General features: G+C 43.8%; 1 protein-coding gene across 5 annotated transcripts in view; it reads left to right on the top strand.

Annotated features, from left to right (window-relative positions):
* Positions 1 to 23,510, top strand: part of fam184ab (family with sequence similarity 184 member Ab) — a 162,828-nt gene that overhangs the window by 114,141 nt on the left and 25,177 nt on the right. For 2 of the 5 annotated variants that reach the window (XM_067984673.1, XM_067984675.1), the window contains 7 exons: positions 3,773 to 3,926; positions 6,934 to 7,061; positions 13,609 to 13,793; positions 15,041 to 15,187; positions 22,611 to 22,728; positions 22,930 to 23,034; positions 23,199 to 23,404. In XM_067984673.1, coding sequence (XP_067840774.1) covers positions 3,773 to 3,926; positions 6,934 to 7,061; positions 13,609 to 13,793; positions 15,041 to 15,187; positions 22,611 to 22,728; positions 22,930 to 23,034; positions 23,199 to 23,404 — 1,043 coding nt within the window. The remainder of the gene's footprint in view (positions 1 to 3,772; positions 3,927 to 6,933; positions 7,062 to 13,608; positions 13,794 to 15,040; positions 15,188 to 22,610; positions 22,729 to 22,929; positions 23,035 to 23,198; positions 23,405 to 23,510) is intronic. The other 3 variants (XM_067984676.1, XM_067984677.1, XM_067984674.1) reach the window with 2 other exon arrangements.

A 23,510-nucleotide genomic window follows, 5' to 3' on the forward strand; every position in this document is an offset into this window, starting at 1 on the left:
CTGGTTAGACCGCACCTGGAGTACTGTGAGCCGTTCTGGGCACCGCACCTTCGGAAGGACATAATGGCCTTGGAGGGAGTGCAGCGTAGGTTTACTAGAATGATACCCGGACTTCAAGGGTTAAGTTACGAGGAGAGATTACACAAATTGGGGTTGTATTCTCAGAGTTTCAAAGGTTATGGGGTGATCTGATCGAAATTTATAAGATATTAAGGGGAACAGATAGGGTGGATAGAGAGAAACTATTTCCGCTGGTTGGGGATTCTAGGAGGAGGGGGCACAGTCTAAAAATTAGAGCCAGACCTTTCAGGAGTGAGATTAGAAAACATTTCTACACACAAAGGGTGGTAGAAGTTTGGAACTCTTTTCCGCAAACGGCAATTGATGCTCGCTCAATTGCTAAATTTAAATCTGAGATATATAGCTTTGTGGTAACCAAAGGTATTAAGGGATATGGAGTTAGATCACAGATCATCCACGATCTTATCAAATGGCGGAGCGGGCTCGAGGGGCTGAATGATCTACTCCTGTTCCTATGTTCCTAGAACCGTTCACATATGAGTGACTCCCTGGCCTCGCGAGCAGCCAGGTGAGCCGCTGCTCTGCCTATGGGTTTGTCCTCCTCCTCCTCCTGCTTCTGCTCCTGCTCCTCCTCAATGTGGGTGGCAGATGTGGATGGTGGATGAGTGATGGGGCCTCCTCAACTGGTACCTCTCTCTGTTGCACCCCGTCGTGCAGGACACAACACAGTACTATAATGCGACCCCCTCTCGCTGATGCGTATTGAAGGGCTCCCCCAGAACGATCGAGGCACCGAAATCGCATCTTCAGCAGCCCCATCGCATGTTCAGTTGCAGACCTGGTGGCGATGTGGCTGTCGTTGTATCGATGCTGTTGCTCGCTGATGGGGTTCCTCAGTGCTGTCATGAGCCATGTGTGCAGGGGATATCCCTTGTCCCTGAGGAGCCAGATCTTAAGGGTGTTCATTGCATGGAAGAGGCCCAGGATGTTGGATTCCCTCAGAATGAAGGAATTGTGGCAGCTGCCAGGGAATCTGGCATACACGTGAAGGAATCTTTTGCGGTGGTCACAAACGAGCTGAGTGTTGATGGAGTTCTACCCCTTTCTGTTGATGAACAGTTCTGGCTCGTGTGGAGGTGCTCAGATTGCTATACGCGTGCAATTGAATGCACCCTGTACACGTGGGAAGCCAGCCACAGTGTGGAATCCCACTGCCCTTTCCGTCTGGCTGAGGTCGACCATGGGGATGTTGATGTATTGCAAGGCCCTACGAAACAAGCCGTTGGTGACCTGCCTTATGCACTTGTGTGTAGACGACTGAGACACCCCGGCGAGGTCACCGGTGGCACTCTGGAATGATCCAGAGGCGAAGAAGTTGAGGGCAGTGGTCACTTTAACAGCAACGGGTAATGAGATGCCGCGAGCCGGGAGCAGCTCGACATGAAGGAGGCTGCAGATGTCTGCAACCACCTGGCAACTCACTCTCGGCCTCCGTATGCACTACTCCTCAGAGAGATCCAGGAAGCTGAGCCTCAGTCTGTCGACCCTTTGACGAGGGTAGTGCCTCCTGCGACGCCACTCCCTCTGTTGTTCTCCTCTGTGCTCTTGTGTAGGTCCCTGTGGCTCAGCACTGTGTTGTGGAGCTCCGAGTGGCGGAAATGCACGCCATGCCTGGCGAGGAAGGTGGTATTGCTTGTCCTTGGATGTACTGATGAATGCAGCCATGGCACCCCCCATCCTGATGGTGTCAGTTTGAGGGTGTCCGGAAAGTTGGTAAATATGTGTAAACAGAAGGATTCTGAGTGGAAAGCAAAAATTTTCAGGCTAACCACAAAGATCTCCCAGCCAAAACTTTGACTGAGAGAACTGAGTGTCCTGTTGCAATAACTCATCTTTTATCCCCATCTGTCAAACAGGCATTTAAATATCCAAATGGCTGCTGGCTGAAACACGACTCCGTCAACATGGAGTGTTTCACACAGGACGGGAAATGCGCTGAGGCAGAATGAAAATCCTTTCCCTGCCTCAATCACCATAAAATTAAGTACTTTAACAAGTTTAATTATCTTAATGACAGCTTTAAATATCAGCCCGCTGGCTTTAATTGCCATTGGGACTTCCGGATTTCTGAAGTGCGCGTGCACACAGATGCGTCTGTGTGAAACGCGGAAGTCAGCGAGTTGGAGCCGGCTTCCTTACCTGCTCCGGATTTCCCCGATTTTCGTTTCCCCCCCGTCCCCAACGCACCCGGACTTCCATTTGAAAATTGAGCCCTGAGTTACAGATGCAAAACAATCTTGGAAAAAGTGAAAGTAAGCCAGTTGTTGGCCTAGAGTTTTACACTTGTAAACAATTACTGTTGCTCTGTGAATGACCTTGCCCTATGATTGCCTGAATTCGCCAATTTAATGACTTTCATATTCTGGGATTTCTAGACCCTTTTTGGCATGTTTTAAATTAAAATGGGTTCTTACAGTTTAAAATTCTCCTTATATCCATATACTGCATCTGCTGAGACAAAGAGCAGTTTATATGTAATGAGTCAGCCATTGAAGATATGTTCCACAGTGACTGAGACAATTTATTATCACATTTCAGCCTTTCTACAAACATCCACAACGGTTATCGTTGGGATGACCCTATTTACTTTAGCCCAGCATAACGTGTCTTTTGGAATTCATCTGGGGAGAGATGGGATGAAGAGATAGAGAGATAGCCGGTTTTATTGATGAGCCTACTAGCGAACCACTGAATAGGAAATAAGTCATTGGGACTGCCTCCACTTTCTGTGGTCAGATGTAACAAAAAGAAAAAGAGGAGTTCAGTTTGTTGTAAAATCTGATCAGGGAGTCAAGGTGTGCGTAGATTCCGCTGTTTTAAGAGATAGCCAACTAGGGCTACAAAGAGCCAATCAGATTTAGCAAGAAGGCTGACCAAAAAAAGTTAAGTAAGCTCACTAATTAGGGATAGTGTGGCATATTTCATAATTTTAGTTGCTGCGAGGAGTCATGCAGCGTGATGAGGATTGCTATAAGTGTTTTTCTGCTTGTTCACTTAACAATTGCAAAATAAGTATTCAGCTTCATCTCAAAATATGAATCAATCAGCCTTTTGAAAGATTGGAGAAGCACACGAGGGCACGAGTAAAAGACACAGTATAGAATTCAGATCACAAGAAGGTACTATTCTTCTGCTCATTCTGACCTTGTTACATTATTGTCCGATTAGAACTTGGGCATTATGGGCGCCCTCCTGAAAACAAGACACGGGAGCCGCATACAGGAGTGCTGAAGAGAGTATCTAAGGCAGACCTGAATTTGAAACAATGACCTTAAATTGACCTGCTGAGTTGTGCTGCTAACACCAGGCTAACAATGAGCAATGCCAGGGACCTAATTTTGAATAAGTTTAGAACAATTGTGTTTACCTTTTTTTTGCTTCAGTAAATACATTATCTTTGCACTAGTTCACTTGCTAATTTATTGAAGTTTCATCTGGGTCCAAATTATGATTTTGTGGTCTTGGATTTTTCAATGTAGGATCAGGAATTATCCAGCTAACAGAAGATCATGTAGTAATTGGAACATTAGTATGTATTATGAACTGTAAACTACTGATTGTACAAATTTTAATTTCCTTCTCAAAACCTGAATTGTAATTTGTTCACTGCTTATATTACCTGAAAAGAGCCAGGAAAGAGAAAGTTGATTGGAGAAGTAAAGAATGTAATTGTGTTGAATATGTTTTATAGCAATTGGAAGACTGCTTAAACCAGCAGCATATGGAAGATATGCAGACCCTGAAGGACACTCAGAGAATGAATTTGGAGACTTTGCAAAATGAAGCAAAGGAACAACTACAGAATTTGAGGACAGAGCTGCAAGATGAAGGGGAAGTACTACTTGGTATGTATTCTTAAATAATTCTACTGATTCACACTGTGTAAGGATCAGTGTTTGAATATTTAACACTTTTAACAGTGGTGAAGAACTCCTGTGGCTTTACTCATTGACAAAAAAAATAATAGTTGTGTTTTCTTGTTTCTCTGCTTCTTTCCCATCATTTGATTTTTTGGTCTCCCTCTCTCTTTCTATCTCTTTATGTTGGTCTTTCACTTTTTTAAAACTCTCTCTCACTTCTCACTTCTCACACACACACACACCTTCTATCATTGTTGTATCTATATCTCAATCTTGATCCCCTTTTTGTGAGTTTATTCTTCCTCTCTCTCTGTCTTGTTGTGTGCCTCTCATACATATTAGAAGAAGAAAGAAAAATCTTGCATTTCTATAATGCCTTTCACAATCTCAGGAGGTCCCAAAGTGCTTTTCAGACAATTAAGTACTTTTGAAGTGTAGTCACTGTTGTAATGTAAGATTTACTGAACTGGTTGTGACATGCAGCAAAATGGCAGCTAATATGTACTGGATCAAAGGTGGGTACTCTGGGGACAGGCTGCCCAGGAGGTATTGTAACACGGGCAGGTGAGAGCGAAATTAGCGGCTGGCACATAAATGGGGCAGAAGCCCCTGGATGGAAGCAGAAGGCGGGCCACCAGGTTCAGTCTGCATTGCACCTGTACCATTAGCCAGATATCTTCCTTTGATGTCATAATGGATCTGGAACTGCAGCCATGACTGGTACTGAGGCAATCAGGAGCCACTGCAACTTGTTTGGGTGATAAAGAATCTGAGGGTATGGTAGTGAGGGAAGCAGGGAGACCGCAGGCATAAGGCTCAGGCAAGGAGGGAGTAGGATAGTACCTGAGATTGGAGCATCGAGGGAGCAGAGTGGTGCATGAGGTCCAAAGCTGGTGCAGAGGTAGAATACTGAACTGGGGCCTGAGGCTTGAAGCTGGAATGAGGAGGGAGCAGAATGGGACCTGATGCCCAGAAGAGGATAGGGAGTAGGAAAGATCCATTTGATGCTGCCCCTTTTGGTGTTTGAGTGCTCGGGGAGTGTTGTCAGTATGTGAGTTGGGGGCACAGTATCAGAGTGGGAACATCCATTTTAAGTGGGCACATGAGCTCACTCAATATTGGAACTGGATGATTCGCTGCTTTCTTCATCGCTGATCCTGATTCTTGAAAAAAATAAAGTGCTGAAGCAACAAGAACAGAGTGCAAGACACCAGTTGATCTGTCGGTCCAGAAGTTCAGTCAGACTATGTGCTCGCTTGTTCCCCGCTTGCAGAAGCTGCCTGCTGTGTCACTGACCTACTGGCAGATAAATTGCAGAGGCGGGTAGAGGGGAAGGTCCAGATGTAGGTCTGGAAAGCATGCAAAGCTGTGTTACGATATGGGAGGCATAAGAATAAGACACAGGAATAAGGAGGATGTTAGTGATAATATGAAGGCTGGGGTTGATTAACGATTTTGGTTACCTGCCCTGCCCATTGTATTGTTTTGGTCTCTATTGCATCTTGCTGGTCATCAGCCCTGTCAATGAAATATATTGGACTAATCCGCAAGCATGCAATTGATCCCACAGACACATGGTTATACAGTTACTACAGCCAGGGTTGCCAACTTTCCTGGAATTATTCTGGAAAATCTCCAAGAAATATTCCTGGAGCTTTCATCACATGACCTCCCGCCTCCAACTGTCCCACCCCTACTCCCGACATTGGTCATCCTCATACCAATTGAATAGTGAACAAAATCTTCATTACCTGATTGGATGATTCTTTACTGAAAAGATGGGACTTTTTTTCCCATCTCCAATATTTGTATAACTAATAAATCAAAGTGTTCAAAGAAAATGGAAAAAAACACTTTTTAATACCCCTATGATTGTTTTTCCCAGGTTGCTCTCAGCAGTGTCCAGGAGATTAATCCTTAATTTCTGGAGTCTCCAGGACAATCCTGGGGGTTTGGCAACCCTAACTACAGCCTCCAGACACATGGCCTAATGATCACTACATAATATTAAAAAAATTGCTATATTAATATGTTAAATATTATTAGTAGTCACTGGTACTGCTGCCTTGTTTCCCTTCTCTCCTCTTCACACTGCAGTGACCTACACACAAGATATATAATATATAAATGTAAAAAACTCAGATGAAATTGGACATCTCTGGTCTGCCGGCGCAAACTGGGTACAGGGAGCGATAATGGGCCTCAGTCCTCATTTAAATTAAACTGGCAAGCTTGCAAACGCTTGCTGCCCAGGCAGCTCACTGGCAAAGCAGATTTAAATTTTGGATTGCTGCATCGTCAGCATTGGCCCTCAGGTAGGTCCTGGTAGAGGGAGGAGGGAGAGGATACTGCTGTGCAGCTGGGAGGAGCACACCTGTTCCAGGTGCAAGCCCTGGACGCTTATACATCAGCCTTTACCAGTATTGGGGGCTACACACTCCTTGATCTTAAATTTACGCCCTCTAGTTACCTACCCATCTACTATTGGAAACGGTTTTTCCCTATTTACCTTATCAAAATCACTCATAATTTTGAACACCTCTATCATTTCTTAACACTGATACAGCAAAAATATATTCTCAATTTAAAAGACATTATATGAAATGTTAATGCCTGATTATATGTATATACTATCTGCTGCAATAGTTTATCTATCCCAAAATCTGTTAGTTTTGGTTTGGTAGAGAAGGCCAGGGCAAAGGTCTTAACACAACAAAAATATTATCCCAGCATTCTCATAATTTGTAACTTATGTGAATATTCATAATTTTTTTAAAACTCAAGATAGATAATTACATTTTTAAAATTCTAAAATTTTTGCTTATGACTGGAAAGTTTTAAGAAAATATTAGGGGATGCCATTAGAATAGTCAGTCTTGTTTTCCTTTCTCTTGTAGATGTAATCTTTCTCCAGTTTAAACATTTACTCAGCAACCTAGGAATACGTTAAGAGGCTGTTGTAAATACCGATGCTATTGTATGGTCTTTCTAGCCTCTTTGCGCTCGGAGCTCAACTATCAGCAGGCTGTAGCTGTGGACCAGCTGAGACAAAATCACCAGCAGGAAATGGCAGCTGCGAGAATGGAACTAGATCGGGCCATTGAGCTGCGCAGACAGCAGGTAGGTTAGTTCATTGTTTTCGGTGTTTTAAAAAAAATGTATTAACACAGCTTACACATCATGTACTATTATTCAACAGCTGCACTAATTGTTCTAGGCATAGTGCGACTTAATGGTGCTATTCAAAGTGGTTTAGTTTAAATACAATATTTATCTTAACAGTGGAAGAGATTTGTGTTCCGGTACTTTCTGTGACCGTAAAGTTATATCAGGAATGTCAGTGATTTTTTTACATTGCGTTTTTTCTTAAAATTTTAATTTTTCTTCGCTTATTTTTTGGCTATTCTGTATGCCCCATTGCTGCTATTATAATACAGTCTCTGACCATGAAGGTGAACTGCATCCTTTTCTTGGTGCTGTTCGGCATTGATGCACAAAAATAATTGAGGGTGGCTCGTTTGCTGATAATCTTATCCCCTTTCACCTTGACGAATATGCCCAGTCTTCATTCAGGGTCTTCCCTGTTGGCATGGATAAGATTAAGAATTCTGTGCTGGAAATTGTGAATATTGTGGAACCTATATTCAGCTGCTCTACTCTGTTGACCCATCCCCACTTCATTGGATTTTAACCAAACTTCACAGGAGCTTCCTCTTTGCCAACATAGTACTATTCCCAAAAATTGGCCTGTGTCCACTTCTTATTACATTAATTTGCCTTTAAATAATTAGATCCTATGATTTGCACTGACATTAATGATTTTCCTTTTAAAAGTTGGACGTGCAAGTTGGGAACCACCTAACTTGTACAGCAATTTATCACCTCTATAATTTAACACTTTATTGGATTTGTACCAACTCTGTAATTGACTTTGTCCCATTAAACTCTTGGTTCTTTCGGAAATGAAGGTACTGGAAACTCCTTGGGGGGAAATTTTAACCCCTAAGAACAGGTGGGTTGGGGTCGGTGGGAAGTAAAAAAAAATTGAAATTTGAAGTGTGACTGCAACCCGACTCCAACACACCTACTGGGTTTAACAGAGGCGCGTTTGGCTGCATGCGAGTAACGTACTCGCCGGAGACGCATCGATCATTAGGAAAGGCAGGTCAGTAATTATGGCAGCCATTTAGATGATTAACAGATGTTAATGAGGCGATTTTAAATTGAATTCAACAGGCACTTGAATTTAACGTCTCCAGCACGGGTTTCCTGGGGCTCGGGAAATTTGCCAGTGAAACAGAGGCAAGATTGAGCCGCAGTTCATGGGGGTCTTTAAAGTTATGATTACCTGATGTGAATAAAAGCTCAATGCTTACAGCTGGTGTTTCAGCTCCCTCTGGCAAACGTTTGGCAGAGAGTTCTTGTAATCATACAGCTTTTCCAGAACTTTGGAGGCTTTCAAAAGGACAAGATCGGCATGGGGGGGTGCCATGAATGTATTCGATAGGACATTGGACGAGGAACACAATCACCATCCACGGCAGCGACGTTGTGCTATGTTGGGATCTGCAGGCGTACAAGAGAGAGGTGGAGAGCAACAGAGAGGCTGAGGTTGCAGGAGGCACTACCCACGTGAGAGAGTCTACAGACAGAGGCTCGGCTTCCTTGACCTAACTGAAGAGTAGTGCCTACGAAGGCTCAGATTGAGCCGGCAGGTGGTCGCAGACATCTGCGGCCTCCTTTAGAAAAAGCTGCTCCCTACTGGACCTGGTGGCCACGCATTGCCCGTCTCTGTAAAAATCACCACTGCCCTCAATTTCTTTGCCTCTGGCTCCTTCCAGTGCACCACCGGAGACATCTCCAGGATCAGTCGGCTGCATATAAATTATAAGGCAGATAATGAATGGGTTGTTTGCCAGGGCATCCACTTATGTGAACTTCCTCTCGGGCTGGCTTCCCACAGGTGCAGGGTGCAATCGATTGTACACATGTGGCAATCCGAGGACCACCACATGAACCAGGAGTTTTTATCAACCGCAAGGCATTTCACTCCATCAATGCACAGCTGATGTGCAACCACAAGAAGAGGTTCATGCAGGCATGCGCCAGATTTCCTGGTAGCTGTCATGATGTTTTTGTACTGTGGCAGTCGAACATTTCATACCTCTTCCTACTAGGAGACAGACTTAAGGGCTGGCTCGTAGAAAAAAGGGATACTCCCTTCAAACTTGGTTCATGAAACCTGTGAGGAACCCCACCAGTGAGATGCAAGAACATTACAACCAGAGCCACATGACCAGCAGGTGTGTCATCGAGCAAGCCATTAGCACGTTGAAGAAACTATTCAGGTACCTGGATACTCAGGCTTCTCATAGTTCAGTCATTGATGAAATAAAGTCGTCATGTGTGTCAGAGATATTAGAATTCTGTCACCGGGCATCTGCGAGTTCCCAGTCCCTTCTCCGATTGAGAGGGATGCAGATGTGCCAATTATCTCCATGGTATCCTCCTCTGCATTAGTGAGCTGCACTATTTGTGGCGGGCCTCCTCCAGTCCTCTCCTTCTCTCTTGCATTTTGTGCTCTCTTCTACAAGGGGCGAAAGAACAGACATATGAGTCATTGAGGGTCACGTATTCACTCAATGGATGCAGTGCATTGAGTGAGGCTGACTATCATACAGATGCATCAGAGGGTGACTACCAGACAGATGCATCACATTGCTTAAGGATTGAGGTGAGTAGCAGCGGTGGATTGACAACTGGAGAGGTGAGGAAGTGCATGGAAAGTAAAGGATGGGTGCTGCTGAAACTTAAGTGGGTGTGAGGAGTGATGGGATGGAGTATGCTTGGCAAGACAGAGTGAGAGGGGGGGTTGTTGTACACTACAGGATGTAGGTGAATCAGCAACTGTACTCACCTTTCCTGTACAGCATCCAAAACCAGGCCACAGTGCTTGTGCTGCTCACCTCCTCAGCCACCTCCAGCCACGCCTTCTTGGTAACAGAAGCAGGTTTCTTCCTCCCATTGCTGGGGAAAATGATGTCCCTCCTGCTCCTCACTACACCCAGCTGTACTTAAAAGGAAGCATCATTGAATCTGGGTGCAGGCCTTGCTCTTTGTGAATCCTTGCTTACATTCCTCCTGGCTCCTCTAAATTCCATTATTGCATTAGCCCTTTAAATAGTGAACTTCAGATCGCGCCATACGGGTGCGCAGTACGCCCACTGTGCAGCTTGGAGACGCGAAACCCAGAAACAAAAATGTAACCATTCAATCAAGTTGAGTTTGCAGAATCCAACCCGCTAACTTCATTTCTGGGATTCGGGTCCGAAAATCTGCCCCCACCCCGTCCCTGCCGCTCTCTTCCCAGCTCTGAGTAAATATCGGGCTCTTGTGTTCATCTGAGTTTTTTTAAATACACACAATATTGTAACTTCAAGTATTCCAACTGGACTTATTAGTGTTTTTCCAAATGAAATAATTGACGACTTATCTGGGTGATTTATGACTCCCATTTTAACACAAAATGTCTGTGAGACACTATGGGCTCGATTTTACCACCCGCTATCGGGTGCGTTCTCGGCGGGGGGCCCCGAAAATCGGGAAATCCAGGAGCGGGACTGGATCCCGCCTCGATCCCGCCCACTTCCGGGTTCCCCGCTGACGCGCTGGTGTGCGCGCGCAGCCCCCGCTGGTGGGAATCCCGCAGGCAATTAAAGCCAGCGAGGTTCTACTTGACAGTATTTAGTTAGGTATTTCAGGTCATTAACTGACCTGATTAAGGGACTATGTGGGATTTTTGAACAACATGGGACTGTTTCCCACACTGGGAGAAACACTCCCAGCTCGAATGGACGTGTTGCAGCTGTCAGCCTGTGGCAGCTGCAAAGGTCCATTTGACAGGTAGGTGGGGGAGACCCTCACCCATTGCAGGAGGCCACTCTGTCACTTGGGACAAAGTTTGGCCTCCACCACCCTCCTCCTGACTGTCAAAGTCACCAACCTGCACACTTACCCCAGGGTCCGGAGACATGTACCTACCTTGCGGACCCCCTCAGATGTACATCTTGCGGATGGGGGCCGCCGTAGCTGCAGTCATGACCCCCTCGGAGGGCGAACAGCATCACCAGCCTCGCCATCCACGCCGTCCATCTCTGACACGTGGAGCTCCACAACAGAGTGCTGTGACACATCCACCTGTACAGCAGGAGGGAGGGCTACCGCAGAGAGAGATGCGTCGCAGAGGGCACTACCCTCGCCACAGGTTCCACAGACCGAGGCTCAGCCTCCTGGTCCTCTCTGAGCAGCAGTGCACACGGAGGCTCAGAGTCACTCGACATGTAGCCGTGGACATCTGCAGCCTCTTTCATGCCGAGCTGCTCCTGGCTGGCCTGTGCACCATCTTCCTACCTGTCGCTGTCAAAGTCACCACTGCCCTCCCGAACTTCTCCTCTGCAGCCTTCCAGGGTGCAACCGGGGACATCGCCGATGTCTCTCAGTCGTCAGCGCAGAAGAGCCCTGCAAATACACCTACACCCACTCTGCAGTGACACAATGGGTGGCATCAGTGGTGGGTCCTCATAGTGATACCCAGGAGCGGGTATTGCACAAACCGGACAGGATTCACGAAGACATGGCAGTAGTGGTGCCAATATAATGTGTGATGTGAGTTGTTCTGAAATCCAATAGAAGTAACAACCATGACGAACCCTCAAACACCCTTGTGCATCCCCTTCATGCTCACGACACGTTTGCCTTACGCTGTCTACTGCACATATGTGATGCATGCCCTGTGGCTGCAGCACAGGTGGTAGCAGGTTGAGTGAGGCTGACCGTGAGAGAGATGCACGAGAGGGTGAGTAGGGGATAGAGCCATGAGATTGTATGAGGATTGGGTTGCGTGGTAATGGCGGGGTGAGTACTGGCGAGGTGAGTAGGTGCAGGTAAGATGAGGATGGGGTTTGAGTGGGTATGAGGGGTGATCTGACAGAGTAGTGTTGGCAGTGCCGAAGGAGATGTGGGGTGGGGGCAGTGATGTGGCAGACGGAGTGTAGGGGAAAGACTACGTGTACTCACTTTGGCTGACCTACTGAGGTCATTGGACCGCCTCCTGCACTGTGTGCAGGTGGGCGATATGTTGGTGGCGCAGGTGACCCCCTCTGCCACCTCGAGCCAGGCCTTCCTGGTGGCGGAGGCAGGCCGCTTCCTCCCGCCCGCCGGGTGGAAGATCTCTGTCCTCCCCCTCCTCCTCACCCTATGTATTGATACCTGGGGTGAGGCATCATTAAACTGGGAGCAGCCTTCCCCCTGGGCTGCTCCATGGAGTCATCTTTGCTATTGGTTGCAGCATCTGTCAGTGGAGGACTGCCCCTTTAAATAGAGCGCCTCCAGCTGACAGATCTTACTGCACATGCGCAGCCCGCCCGACGCGCAGATCAGCAGCGGGGAACCCGGAGGAGCAGGTAAGTGAATCCAATTAGTGGATTGCCTGCTACGATCGCGCGGGAAACCCACTAATTTCACCGGGCGCATTACCCACGCGCCTGCTAGCCCATCCGCCGAGAACCCGCAGCCCTGCTAAAATCGGACCCTATGCATCTAATGAATGATTTAAAATATATTAAGTTTAAAATTGTTTTTAGTATATTAAGCTAATGAATAATTTTAAATTCTGTATTAGGGAATCGTTAAGGGCTTGTAAACAATTATTTGGCAGGTGCATGAGCATTATCCTATTTTTTGTATATTTATGGCTTTGCAAACTGCTTCAGTCTGTCATGCGGGATGTCTCAGCCGCATACATGTCTCAGCCTCCACCCCATGATTTGAGCACATTATCTAGATTACCAGCAGTGCTATCCTTTGGATGGGAAATTAAACCAAGGCCCATCTTCCTGTTCAGGTGGACATTAATGATCCCATAGCACAATTCAAAGAATAGTAAGGAGTTCTCCCAATTTCTTAGCCAACATTCTTACTGAAATAGTGCCATCAAAAAAAAATGTTCGTGGAACATTGCTGGTACAGAATGGTTGCTGCATTTCAAAATAATTCATTTTATGGGGAACTTTAAGGTGTTTCTGAGAGATGTGAAAAGATACTATATAAATCCAATTATTATCCAATACTTGCATGGCTGTTAATTTGAGACTGTGGAGGTTCCCGGATTAACCTTTTCTTTTAATTGTATCTTTTGTGATCTCAGTAACTTCTAGATTAGCCTATCTTTCCCCATATCATCAAATGCTTTACACATGAGAATCTTCTGTCATTTGTGTACTCTTTACTAAGAAATACCTCTTTATCTCACTCCTTACTCCTGTGAATAATTAATTATGCCATGAGTTGTATCATTATGGTGTCTGCTTATATTTGTGAACAGGAGCTGATAAATAAGCTGGAGAATGAGTTGATTGAAAATGTGCTTTTAATAAGTTTTCATAACTGGTGCATGTTATGCTTATGGGTTTTTTGGGGAGGGAATTGAAAATCAAATCCTTTTGTTTCTTTTGAGCTTATTAGGATCTCTAAAATGATAGGATGAAAATTGTGTGGGGCGTGCTACATGATCCCCGTGGGTGAGGCTCCATGTGGGAGTGCATTTCATAAAATTACCCTTTATACTGGGATACGTTTATCAATTCATGAGACTCTTTTTACAATCTAGAAGAAAGAACTTCTGAGCAGAGTATCTGATCTACAAGAAGAAGTACGACACCGTGAGCACCATATAAAGGAACTGGATGAAGAGAACCTATCCATGCATGAAAATTTAAGCACCTTGACCAAAGAGCTCGAGTACAAAGGGAATGAAGTTCTAAAAATACGGAGTGAAGTCAACCAGCAAATTAGGTAAACAGAGAACAATTTTGAAAAAAAAGTTATTGTATTTTTGTTTATTATTTTAACCCTTTCTTTACAGATCAGGTCAAAACAAGTTCCCATTAGAATGAGCAAATTTTGAAATTGTCAATACAAATTTAGGTTTTGTACATTCTTGACAATTTATCAAATGCATAGTGTCCATCACAAGAACCAATTTGTAATTCAAAAAATTAAACAAAATTGAACTGTGCTTGCTGAAGCTGCATTAGAGTTACTTTTGGAAACAGCTCTTCTGGCGCCTTCCTTTTTTCCTCAGTGGGGAGACACCTGACCAACTCTTGGTCCCTCCTTATTTTGTGTGGCTGAGATCAGAACCTCAGAAGAGTGACTGGTTGAACATTTGTTCCTGCTTGTTTTTGCTTTGACATACAGTATCACCTGCTTATCATCATTATTAATTTATATTTGGTTGGCATATTAAGTGGCTCAAAATGAGAAAACTATGTATACAAAAAAATGAAGAAACAGTGAAAAGAAAACTGGAAAATAATTCTTGTCAATGTCTGTGCAAATATTCTCCCTCCTTACCTGAAGGTGTTAACCCTTTAGTGCAATACATCTCCACAGATGGTGCTCAACCTTCAGTACTTTGCCATGTACCTATTACTTATGTGTGAGGTGTGAGCCTTGACAATAAATGTTGGCAAGCTGCTTGGCTTCAAGAGGCATCACAGCTAAATGCAATCTCATCCTCATCTGACATTAACAAACACGCAACTCCAGCAAAGGTGGCTCAAGGACAATCAGGAGCAGGAACTTTGATGGGTCTCTGGTTATTTCCCCTCCCTAACCTAGGGCTTCTGAGAACAATTGTAGTACCTCTACAGAACTTTTCTTGTGTGACTAAACCCACTGTGCAGTCAGTGAAAAAGGCTTAAAATAAGTGAGGTAATAAATCTAAAACTGAAGAGGCTGTAGGCACTAAAGTGTACAATGAAGCAAGAAAGGATTGCATGAAACATTGCTAAAGTGAGAAGATTTGGGCCTGTTCATATCTAGGCTAGGTACGAACAGTACAGGTGATGAATTTGCACATTTTATTTCTTTTTATTGTTACCTGAGGTGCTGTAACAGCTTAAAATGGGTTAAAAGAGATGGATCTAACATTCTATGATTTGTGAACACATCAGTTGAAATAATTAGGTTTTGCTGTATAAGTTAGTGTCTGTTAAGTTCAGCTGGGAGCTAGCTTCACTTTGTCTCTTTTTAAACAGGATCTATGAACAGGAGATGATAAAGAAACAGGAGAAGATGATAAATGAAATGACTGCAGCCCATATCCGAGAGACACAGTGCATGCTCACAGACTTCAACAAGGCTCAGGATCTCCTGAAGGATAAAATCTCGACTCTGGAAATCTTGTATGTTGTGTAGCATTTTTAAATCATGACATTAGGAGCTGGAACAAATAGCTGTAGTATCAGTATTAGAAAGGATACTGATTAATTTGTTATTCACTACTTGGGAGAGCATACAACTTGATAGACAAGATTGCAATGGCTTATTTGAAAAATAAGGCATGTGAAAAATGTACCACAATGGCAAAACTATGGATACTATAGTAAAGTCCCAATAGCCATGTGATCAAAAAAAATAAGCGGCTAGAGGGCTGGTGACATTCTGCCTTATTATTAGAAGTAAGGTGTGTGTATTATAATGGCACCTTTTCTATAAATCAGTGACTATGGCCACCCATAGTTTTGTTTATTGAATTACTTCCCAAAATGTTGTGCTTACCTAGTGATAACACAAAGTAATCCAAGAGCACCCAGATGACTCAATAGGGTAAATGCACCACCTGGTGTGATACTGAGCCATAATGACCAGAATGGTCCCAGGTTCATTCACTGTGTCTGCACTGAGCTACCTCAACCAGGCAGCAGGAAGGAGAGAAGTCAGTTGGGGTTCCCACTACTATGCAGTGACACCTGCTGGGAAGTGCATGTAGATTGTTAGGTGAGCATCAGGCTTGGCTGTGATAAATCCCCTCCCCTTCTTTCCCCCACCCCACTCTCACATTTAAAAAGGCTGCAACATACTACTGAGCCTCACACTTGAGAAATGGCCACTTGGCAAAGTATTCACGAGCTTCTGGCACCTGTGGAATCATATCCAAGCATGCATTAGCATCTTCTAGAAAGAAGATCAGATATGGCATAGAACAGGTATGCAGATAATTATTCCAATTTCAGTTTCAATCTGCGGTAGATTGCCAAATTGGTGTCAGATTTGTATGTGGTTTTCTGCTGCATACTTCTGTCTCTTGAGAGTTGATATAGATTAACAATCGAATTCACTGCAGAACTCCTATTATAACTGTGTGCAAGGGGAAACCGTTATCTCACTTGTTTTAACTGGATTTAAATCTAAGTACCAGATGTCACGGAACGGCTGCAGGGCATTCTGGAGGGGGAGGGTGAACAGCCAGTAGTTGTGGTCCATATCAGTACCAACGACATAGGTTAAAAAAGGGATGAGGTCCTGCAAGGTGAATTCAAGGAGTTAGGAGATAAATTAAAAAGCAGGACCTCAAAGATAGTGATCTCAGGATTACTACCAGTGCCACGTGCTAGTGAGTATAGGAACAGGAGAACAGACAGGATGAATGCGTGGCTGCAGGGATGGTGCAGGAGGGAGGGATTTAGATTCCTGGGCCATTGGGACCGGTTCTGGGGAAGGTGGGACCTGTACAAGCGGGACGGGTTATACCCGAGCAGGACCGGGACCAATGTCCTCACGGGGGTGTTTGCTGTGCTGTTGGGGAAGGTTTAAACTAGAGTGGCAGGAGGATGGGAACCTTAGCAGGGAGTCAGAAGGGAGTAAAGTTGAGAGCAGCAAGAGAGGGGAAGAACCAGGGGAAATTTACAATACAAATAGTACAAACAGTTGTTCAAGAACAAGTGAAAGGGAAAAGCGTAGAGCAGCGGAAAGAAAGCGTACGTTAGGCACTACAGATAAAGTGAAAACTAGAAGGCGTAAGGCGATTAACCCAACATCAAAGCTGAAGGTCAGGCTAGGGTGTGTGGCCCAACTAAGAGTTCTATATACAAATGCACGGAGTATAAGAAATAAATTAAATGAACTACAGGTTCAAATTCAAATTGGAGGGTATGACATGATAGCTATTACTGAGACATGGCTGCAGGATGGTCAGGATTGGGAACTAAATATACCAGGTTATAAGGTCTACAGGAGAGATAGGTAAAATGGAAGAGGGGGAGGAGTAGCCTTAGTGATTAGAGATGAAATCACTTCAATGATAAAGGAGGATATAACGAGAGGTAAGCACCCAACAGAGACCTTATGGGTTGAATTGAGAAATAGGAAAGGATCTAAGACTATAGTGGGAGTTGTGTATAGGAGCCCTGGCAGCAGTTCTGAAGTGCTAGATTGTATAAATGCAGAGATTAGACAAGCGTGTAAGAAAGGCATAGTGGTCTTAATGGGGGACTTTAACCTTCACATAGATTGGGAAAAGCAGACTAGCAACTGTCAGAAAGGTAGTGAATTTCTTGAGTGTGTCCAGGATAGTTTTCTACAGCAGTATGTCCGAGAGGCAACAAGGGTTTAGTAATGAGTAATGAACCAGATTTAGTTAACGGCTTAACTGTAAGCGAACATCTATCCAATAGTGATCATAACATGATCAAGTTCAATGTAGTGTTTGAAAGGGAAAAAAGTGAGTCAGCTGCTAAGATTCTAGACTTGGGTAAGGCCGACTTCAATGGGATGAGACAGAGACTGTCCACAGTAAACTGGGCAAATCTGTTAGTGGGTAAAACGACTGATGATCAGTGGGAAATGTTTAAAGAAACATTTAACGAGGTACAGAACCGGTTTATACCCCTGAGGGGCAAGAACTCTACTTGCCAAAAAAAACAGCCATGGACAACTAAAGAGGTAAGGGACAGTATAAGACATAAGGAAAGGGCATACAAAAAGGCAAAAAATGGCACAGATCCTGGCGAATGGGAAAGATACAAAGATCAACAAAGGGTCACAAAATAGATAGTAAGAGCTACAAAAAGAGAGTATTAACAGAAACGTACAAGGAATATCAAGACCAATACGTAGAACTTTTATAGTTATATTAGGAAAAAGAGGGTGGTCAGGAGCAGTGTTGGCCCCTTAAAAAGTGAAAGTGGGGATATTGCCATTGACAATGGGGAAATGGCTGACATGTTGAACAATTACTTTGCGTCAGTATTTACAGTAGAAAAAAAGGATAGCATGCTGGAAATCCCAACAAAACTAATATTGAATCGGGGACAGGGACTCAATAAAATTAACATAAGTAAAGCAACAGTAATGAAGAAAATAATAGCACTAAAGAGTGACAAATCCCCAGGACCGGATGATTTCCATTCCAGGGTTTTAAAGGAAGTAGGTGAGCAGATTGCAGATGCCCTAACTATAATCTTTCAAAGTTCTCTAGATTCAGGAACTGTCCCTCTAGATTGGAAAATCGCACATGTCACTCCGCTTTTTAAGAAAGGAGAGAGAGGGAAACCGGGGAATTATAGACCAGTTAGCCTTACATCTGTTGTGGGGAAATTGCTGGAGTCTATAATTAAGGATAGGGTGACTGAACACCTCGAGAATTTTCAGTTAATCAGAGAGAGCCAGCATGGATTTGTGAAAGGTAGGTCGTGCCTGACAAACCTGATTGAATTTTTTGAAGAGGTGACTAAAGTAGTGGCCAGGGAACTGTCAATGGATGTTATTTATATGGACTTCCAGAAGGCATTTGATAAGGTCCCACAAAAGAGACTGTTATCTAAGATAGAAGCCCATGGAATCGAGGAAAAAATATGGACTTGGTTAGGAAATTGGCTGAGTGAAAGGCGACAGAGAGCAGGGATAATGGGTAAATGCTCACATTGGTAGGATGTGACTAGTGGAGTCCCGCAGGGATCTGTCTTGGAGCCTCAATTATTCACAGTATTTATTAACGACTTAGACGAAGGCATAGAAAGTCTCATATCTAAGTTTGCTGATGACACAAAGATTGATGGCATTGTAAGCAGTGTAGATGAAAACATAAAATTACAAAGGGATATTGATAGATTAGGTGAATGGGCAAAACTGTGGCAAATGGAATTCAATGGAGACAAATGTGAGGTCATCCACTTTGGATCAAAAAAGGATAGAACAGGGTACTTTCTAAATGGTAAAAAGTTAAAATCAGTGGATGTCCAAAGGGACTTCGGGGTTCAGGTACATAGATCATTGAAGTGTCATGAACAGGTGCAGAAAATAATCAATAAGGCTAATGGAATGCTGGCCTTTATATCTAGAGGACTGGAGTACTAGGAGGCAGAATTAATGGTGCAGCTATACAAAACCCTGGTTAGACCACACCTGGAGTACTGTGAGCCGTTCTGGGCACCGCACCTTTGGAAGGACATGTTAGCTTTGGAGGGAGTGCAGCGTAGGTTTACTAGAATGATACCCGGACTTCAAGGGTTAAGTTACGAGGAGAGATTACACAAATTGGGGTTGTATTCTCTAGAGTTTCGAAGGTTATGGGGTGATCTGATTGAAGTTTATAAGATATTAAGGGGAATAGATAGGGTGGATAGAGAGAAACTATTTCCGCTGGTTGGGGATTCTAGGAGTAGGGGGCACAATCTAAAAATTAGAGCCAGACCTTTCAGGAGTGAGATTATAAAACATTTCTACACACAAAGGGTGGTAGAAGTTTGGAACTCTCTTCCGCAAACAGCAATTGATACTAGCTCAATTGCTAAATTTAAATGTGAGATAGATAGCTTTTTGTCAACCAAAAGTATTAAGGGCCAAAGGCAGATATATGGAGCTATATCACAGATCAGCCATGATCTTATCAAATGGCGGAGCAGGCAAGAGGGGCTGAATGGCCTGCTCCTGTACCTATGTTCCTAGATGTTAAAGAGTATTAATCGAACATGTTGCAACTTGGTCTCATTTGTGTTATTGTAATTATAGTCTTCACGGGTGATTTTAACCCTGCCTGGCTAATTTAGGCCGGACGGCCGAGCAGTAAAAATTGTCTGGGAGACTTACCTCCTGACGTCCCGCTCTCTTCCTGCAGTCTTCCATTTTAACCTGCTCTTCTGAGCAGGTGGGAGAAATACCCAACACAGTCCGCAGGGTCCTTTTAAATATGTAGATCGAGCTCTGATGACATCATCAGTGTCCGGCTGCAATTTTAGCCAGAGGACTCATGAGGGAAGCCGCTGTAGCTTTCCCGTCAGCTGAACCTAGTGGGAAGAGGAGTCAGGGCCAGAAGAGGCCCAAACAGGTAAGCTTTTTTAGCATCTGTTATTTTTCTTGTGGGGCCAGGAGGAACAGGACTTTTCCCCAGGCCTTACCAGGAAAGTTTAAGCCTCCCTCGTCCCTGGGATCCCTTCTTCCCTCCCTTTCCCTCCCCCCACTCCCCCAACACACAATATGACACCCTCCCGAAACTCCCTCCATGCAACTTACCTGAGTGCCGGGGACCGTTTCTTCTTTCCCCGGTGCCAGCCTCCTGCTGCCTGACATTCCGCTCCCGCCCACCAGCCACTCCCAGCTGGTTTCGGATGGGCAGCTGACCAGGGGCATGCAGGGTGTTAAAATCGCCAGGCCCCTCTCTGCTGAGGTCAGGACGGTTTGCTGCCCATCTCTATCCCTGCTTGCCCGGTTCCCGCCCCAAGTTAAAATAGAGCTTTTGTCTTGCATGCAGCCTCGTTTGTTTTGATTGTAGAAGAACTGCCATTACAAAGCCTAAATATTGAAATCCCCTATTTTAAATTAATATTGTCATCTTGTTACTTACAATATCATCTTGCTAGACCTAGTAATTATTACTTTTATTGGGCTAGAATAACATTGGCAACTGGACATTGACACTTTCAAGGCAAATACTTTCAATCTTCCTTGAAGACAGGACTTGTGACACTTTGCATTTCCATACTGTAGGCAAACCTTGTAGCAGAGGCTTTTCCTGTGCATGGCTAAAACTTATTACAATTGGAAGGAAGCTTAAACCTTTGTAGGCTGTGTTTGCTGCTCCCACAGTTTTGTAACTGACACTTAAGTGTTTGCAGCAATTTGATGTTTCATTACATATGCTACACAAAAATTCAAATTGCATTTCGTACCTAGATCCACATATTGAATGTGCTTACACAGAGGGAGAGAAAATAGTGTCTGTAGTGTGATGTTAATGGAGCACAAAAGGATGCTGATGGTCTCAAGTTTCACATTCACTGAAAAACCAACTAATCTGTAAACAATTTCTCCCCCACACCCCCAGCCTTTGAGCAGCCATCTGCTTTGGATGAAGATTTCAGTTATTCGTCATTTACAGCAAAATCATGAACACATTCTTTAGATGTGTTTACAATTTTTCTATAACTAGTGAACAAGAGAAATATTCCCCTTATGCAGCCCAGAAAATGAAATTTATAAGGACATAAAAACATTAAAAAATTCAACAATGGTGAGAAAAAAATATTTTCAATAAACTCCCCCTCCCATCTTGCAATACTTGCAACATTATCATCCGTGTAGGCTTCTTCTCTTTTGAGAGCCTAGGCTTTGGCTTCAGCTCTCTTTATTATGTAGCTCCACACATGCATGACCCACGAGCTCAGTGCCCCTCACACTGCTGCATTCTTGCCCCTTAATGTAGCTCTTTGCACTGGTCTACGTGTGTGATTATAATTTGGTTTCTGTAATTTCGGAATCGAAGGGAGAAAGTGTAAAGAGGGAAGGAGAAAAAGAGAGAAGACAAAAACCAATAGAGGGTTAGAAATGAGAACAGAGAGAAGGAAAGAGAGGAAAGGAAAGTTTTTCAAAGAAGCACTTCCTGTATAATACAGAGGGCGAGATGCTTGTGGCTCCCCTTGGCTTCTCATACAACTCCTTACTATCAGGCCACTTCGGTGTCAGTGAGTGGGTTTTGCCTTTCCCTCTTTATTGCTGTCCTCAATTTATTTATTTTTCAATTTTTTGATCCATAACTCACACCACAGATGACCCAAAATATCTTATTTTAAAAGGTTTTAAGTCAAATGTGTATTTGTTTTCAATGTTTTTGTCAGTCATCTTGTGGTGAACTTGGGAGTAATTTTAACCCACAAGAATGGGTGGGTTGGGGATGGGTGGGAGGTTAAAATAATAATTTTTTGGAGCGGGACTGCTCGCTTCTGGGTTTAACCCAGGCAGGTTTGTATGCGTGTGCACAACAGACACCAGGAAGTTTCACCCCCACTTAAAGCGGGCAGGCCGATACTTAAAGGGGCAATGTATCTCATGAAATAGTTGAGGTTACTTAATATTTTGTGTGTTACAAAAGTAAAACCTATTCGGGTTTCCCATTGCTTCCGATTCACGTCGGGTGAAAGCAGGCGCGAAGGGCCAGATCCACGAGGTGAGTGCCTTTATTGCACTGCTTGTGGGCCTGGAGGATGTTGGCTGCCCCCTCCACCTCCAATTTTTGCAATGCTGATGATCTCTCCCTCCCTTCTGCTCCCCCCTCTCTGATTTGGAGCCCCTTTCCCTTCCGACAGGCAGCCAGACTGTCGATCTGGCTGCCTGACACGTGGGAAACCCGGAAGCACAAATACTCACCTTCAATTGAGTTGCGATCACAGATGCGCAGGATACCCGGCACCAAGATAAAATCATGCCCCTTGTTTCTGAATCTCTGATTTTCTTGCTCATGCAATATGTAAAATTTGGATTCAGCATGTTTTAGACTATCTGAATGCTTAACCTTCGTGCTTACATTTCCATAATGTGGTTATATTTTTCTAGATTGGAAGAAGCTGAGGAAAAATATAGGAACAGGGAATCGAGAGCAGAGGATCTACAGCTGATCATTGAGTTAAAGGAAATGGTTACAGAACGGGATCAACTCATGAAAAAACTAATGGTGTGTTTTTATTAGCTTTATATTATTTGTAACACAATGTAGGGTCTGACTTACAACCAATAGCTCGGTGTCAATTTTTGTCTGATGACGTTCCTATGAAGTGCCTTGGAACGATAAAGACACTTTATAAATGCAAGTTATTGTTTTAAAAACTATAGTAATTGAATGCATATTTTTATTTTTGTTATTTACTTTTAACAGGATGACAAGAAATTTTACCAGCTGGAACTGGTGAACAGAGAAACAAATTTCAACAAGGTTTTTAATGCCAGCCCTAATGTAGGAGTCATCAATCCTCTAGCCAAGGTCTCATTTCTCAATTTGCTTAGTACTCTGTAGTTACCAGTAATTTGGGTTTGCTGTGTTCAAGATGAATACTTTTGATTGTCTATATTTACACTATGGATTAACAATGACCTTTCTGTGGACTTAATATTTTTGTTTCTTCATTTTTCCTGTTTCTATTGCAGCAGAAGAAAAAGAATGATAAAATTGCCAATCGTTTCGTCAGTGCCCCAAATCTAAGTGCTCTGGAATCTGCAGGAATGGGAAATGGGCAACATCAGCACAACCGCCTAGAGCCAATTCCTAATTCTCCTGTTCATGATATTGGGCTCAATAGCAACAAGCCTCTACCCCAGCCAGTACCTCCAAAAGAGCCAAAAAGATTTCTGAGGTGAGCATCCATCTCAACTAGACCATTGAGGTGATGGTACAAACTGGCCATGATCTATAACTGCACTTTTAAGATTCAATATTCAATTACATAAGCTAGGATTGGA

Source organism: Heptranchias perlo, chromosome 5 (assembly GCF_035084215.1).
Source record: "Heptranchias perlo isolate sHepPer1 chromosome 5, sHepPer1.hap1, whole genome shotgun sequence".
In the NCBI taxonomy this organism is placed as follows: domain Eukaryota; kingdom Metazoa; phylum Chordata; class Chondrichthyes; order Hexanchiformes; family Hexanchidae; genus Heptranchias; species Heptranchias perlo.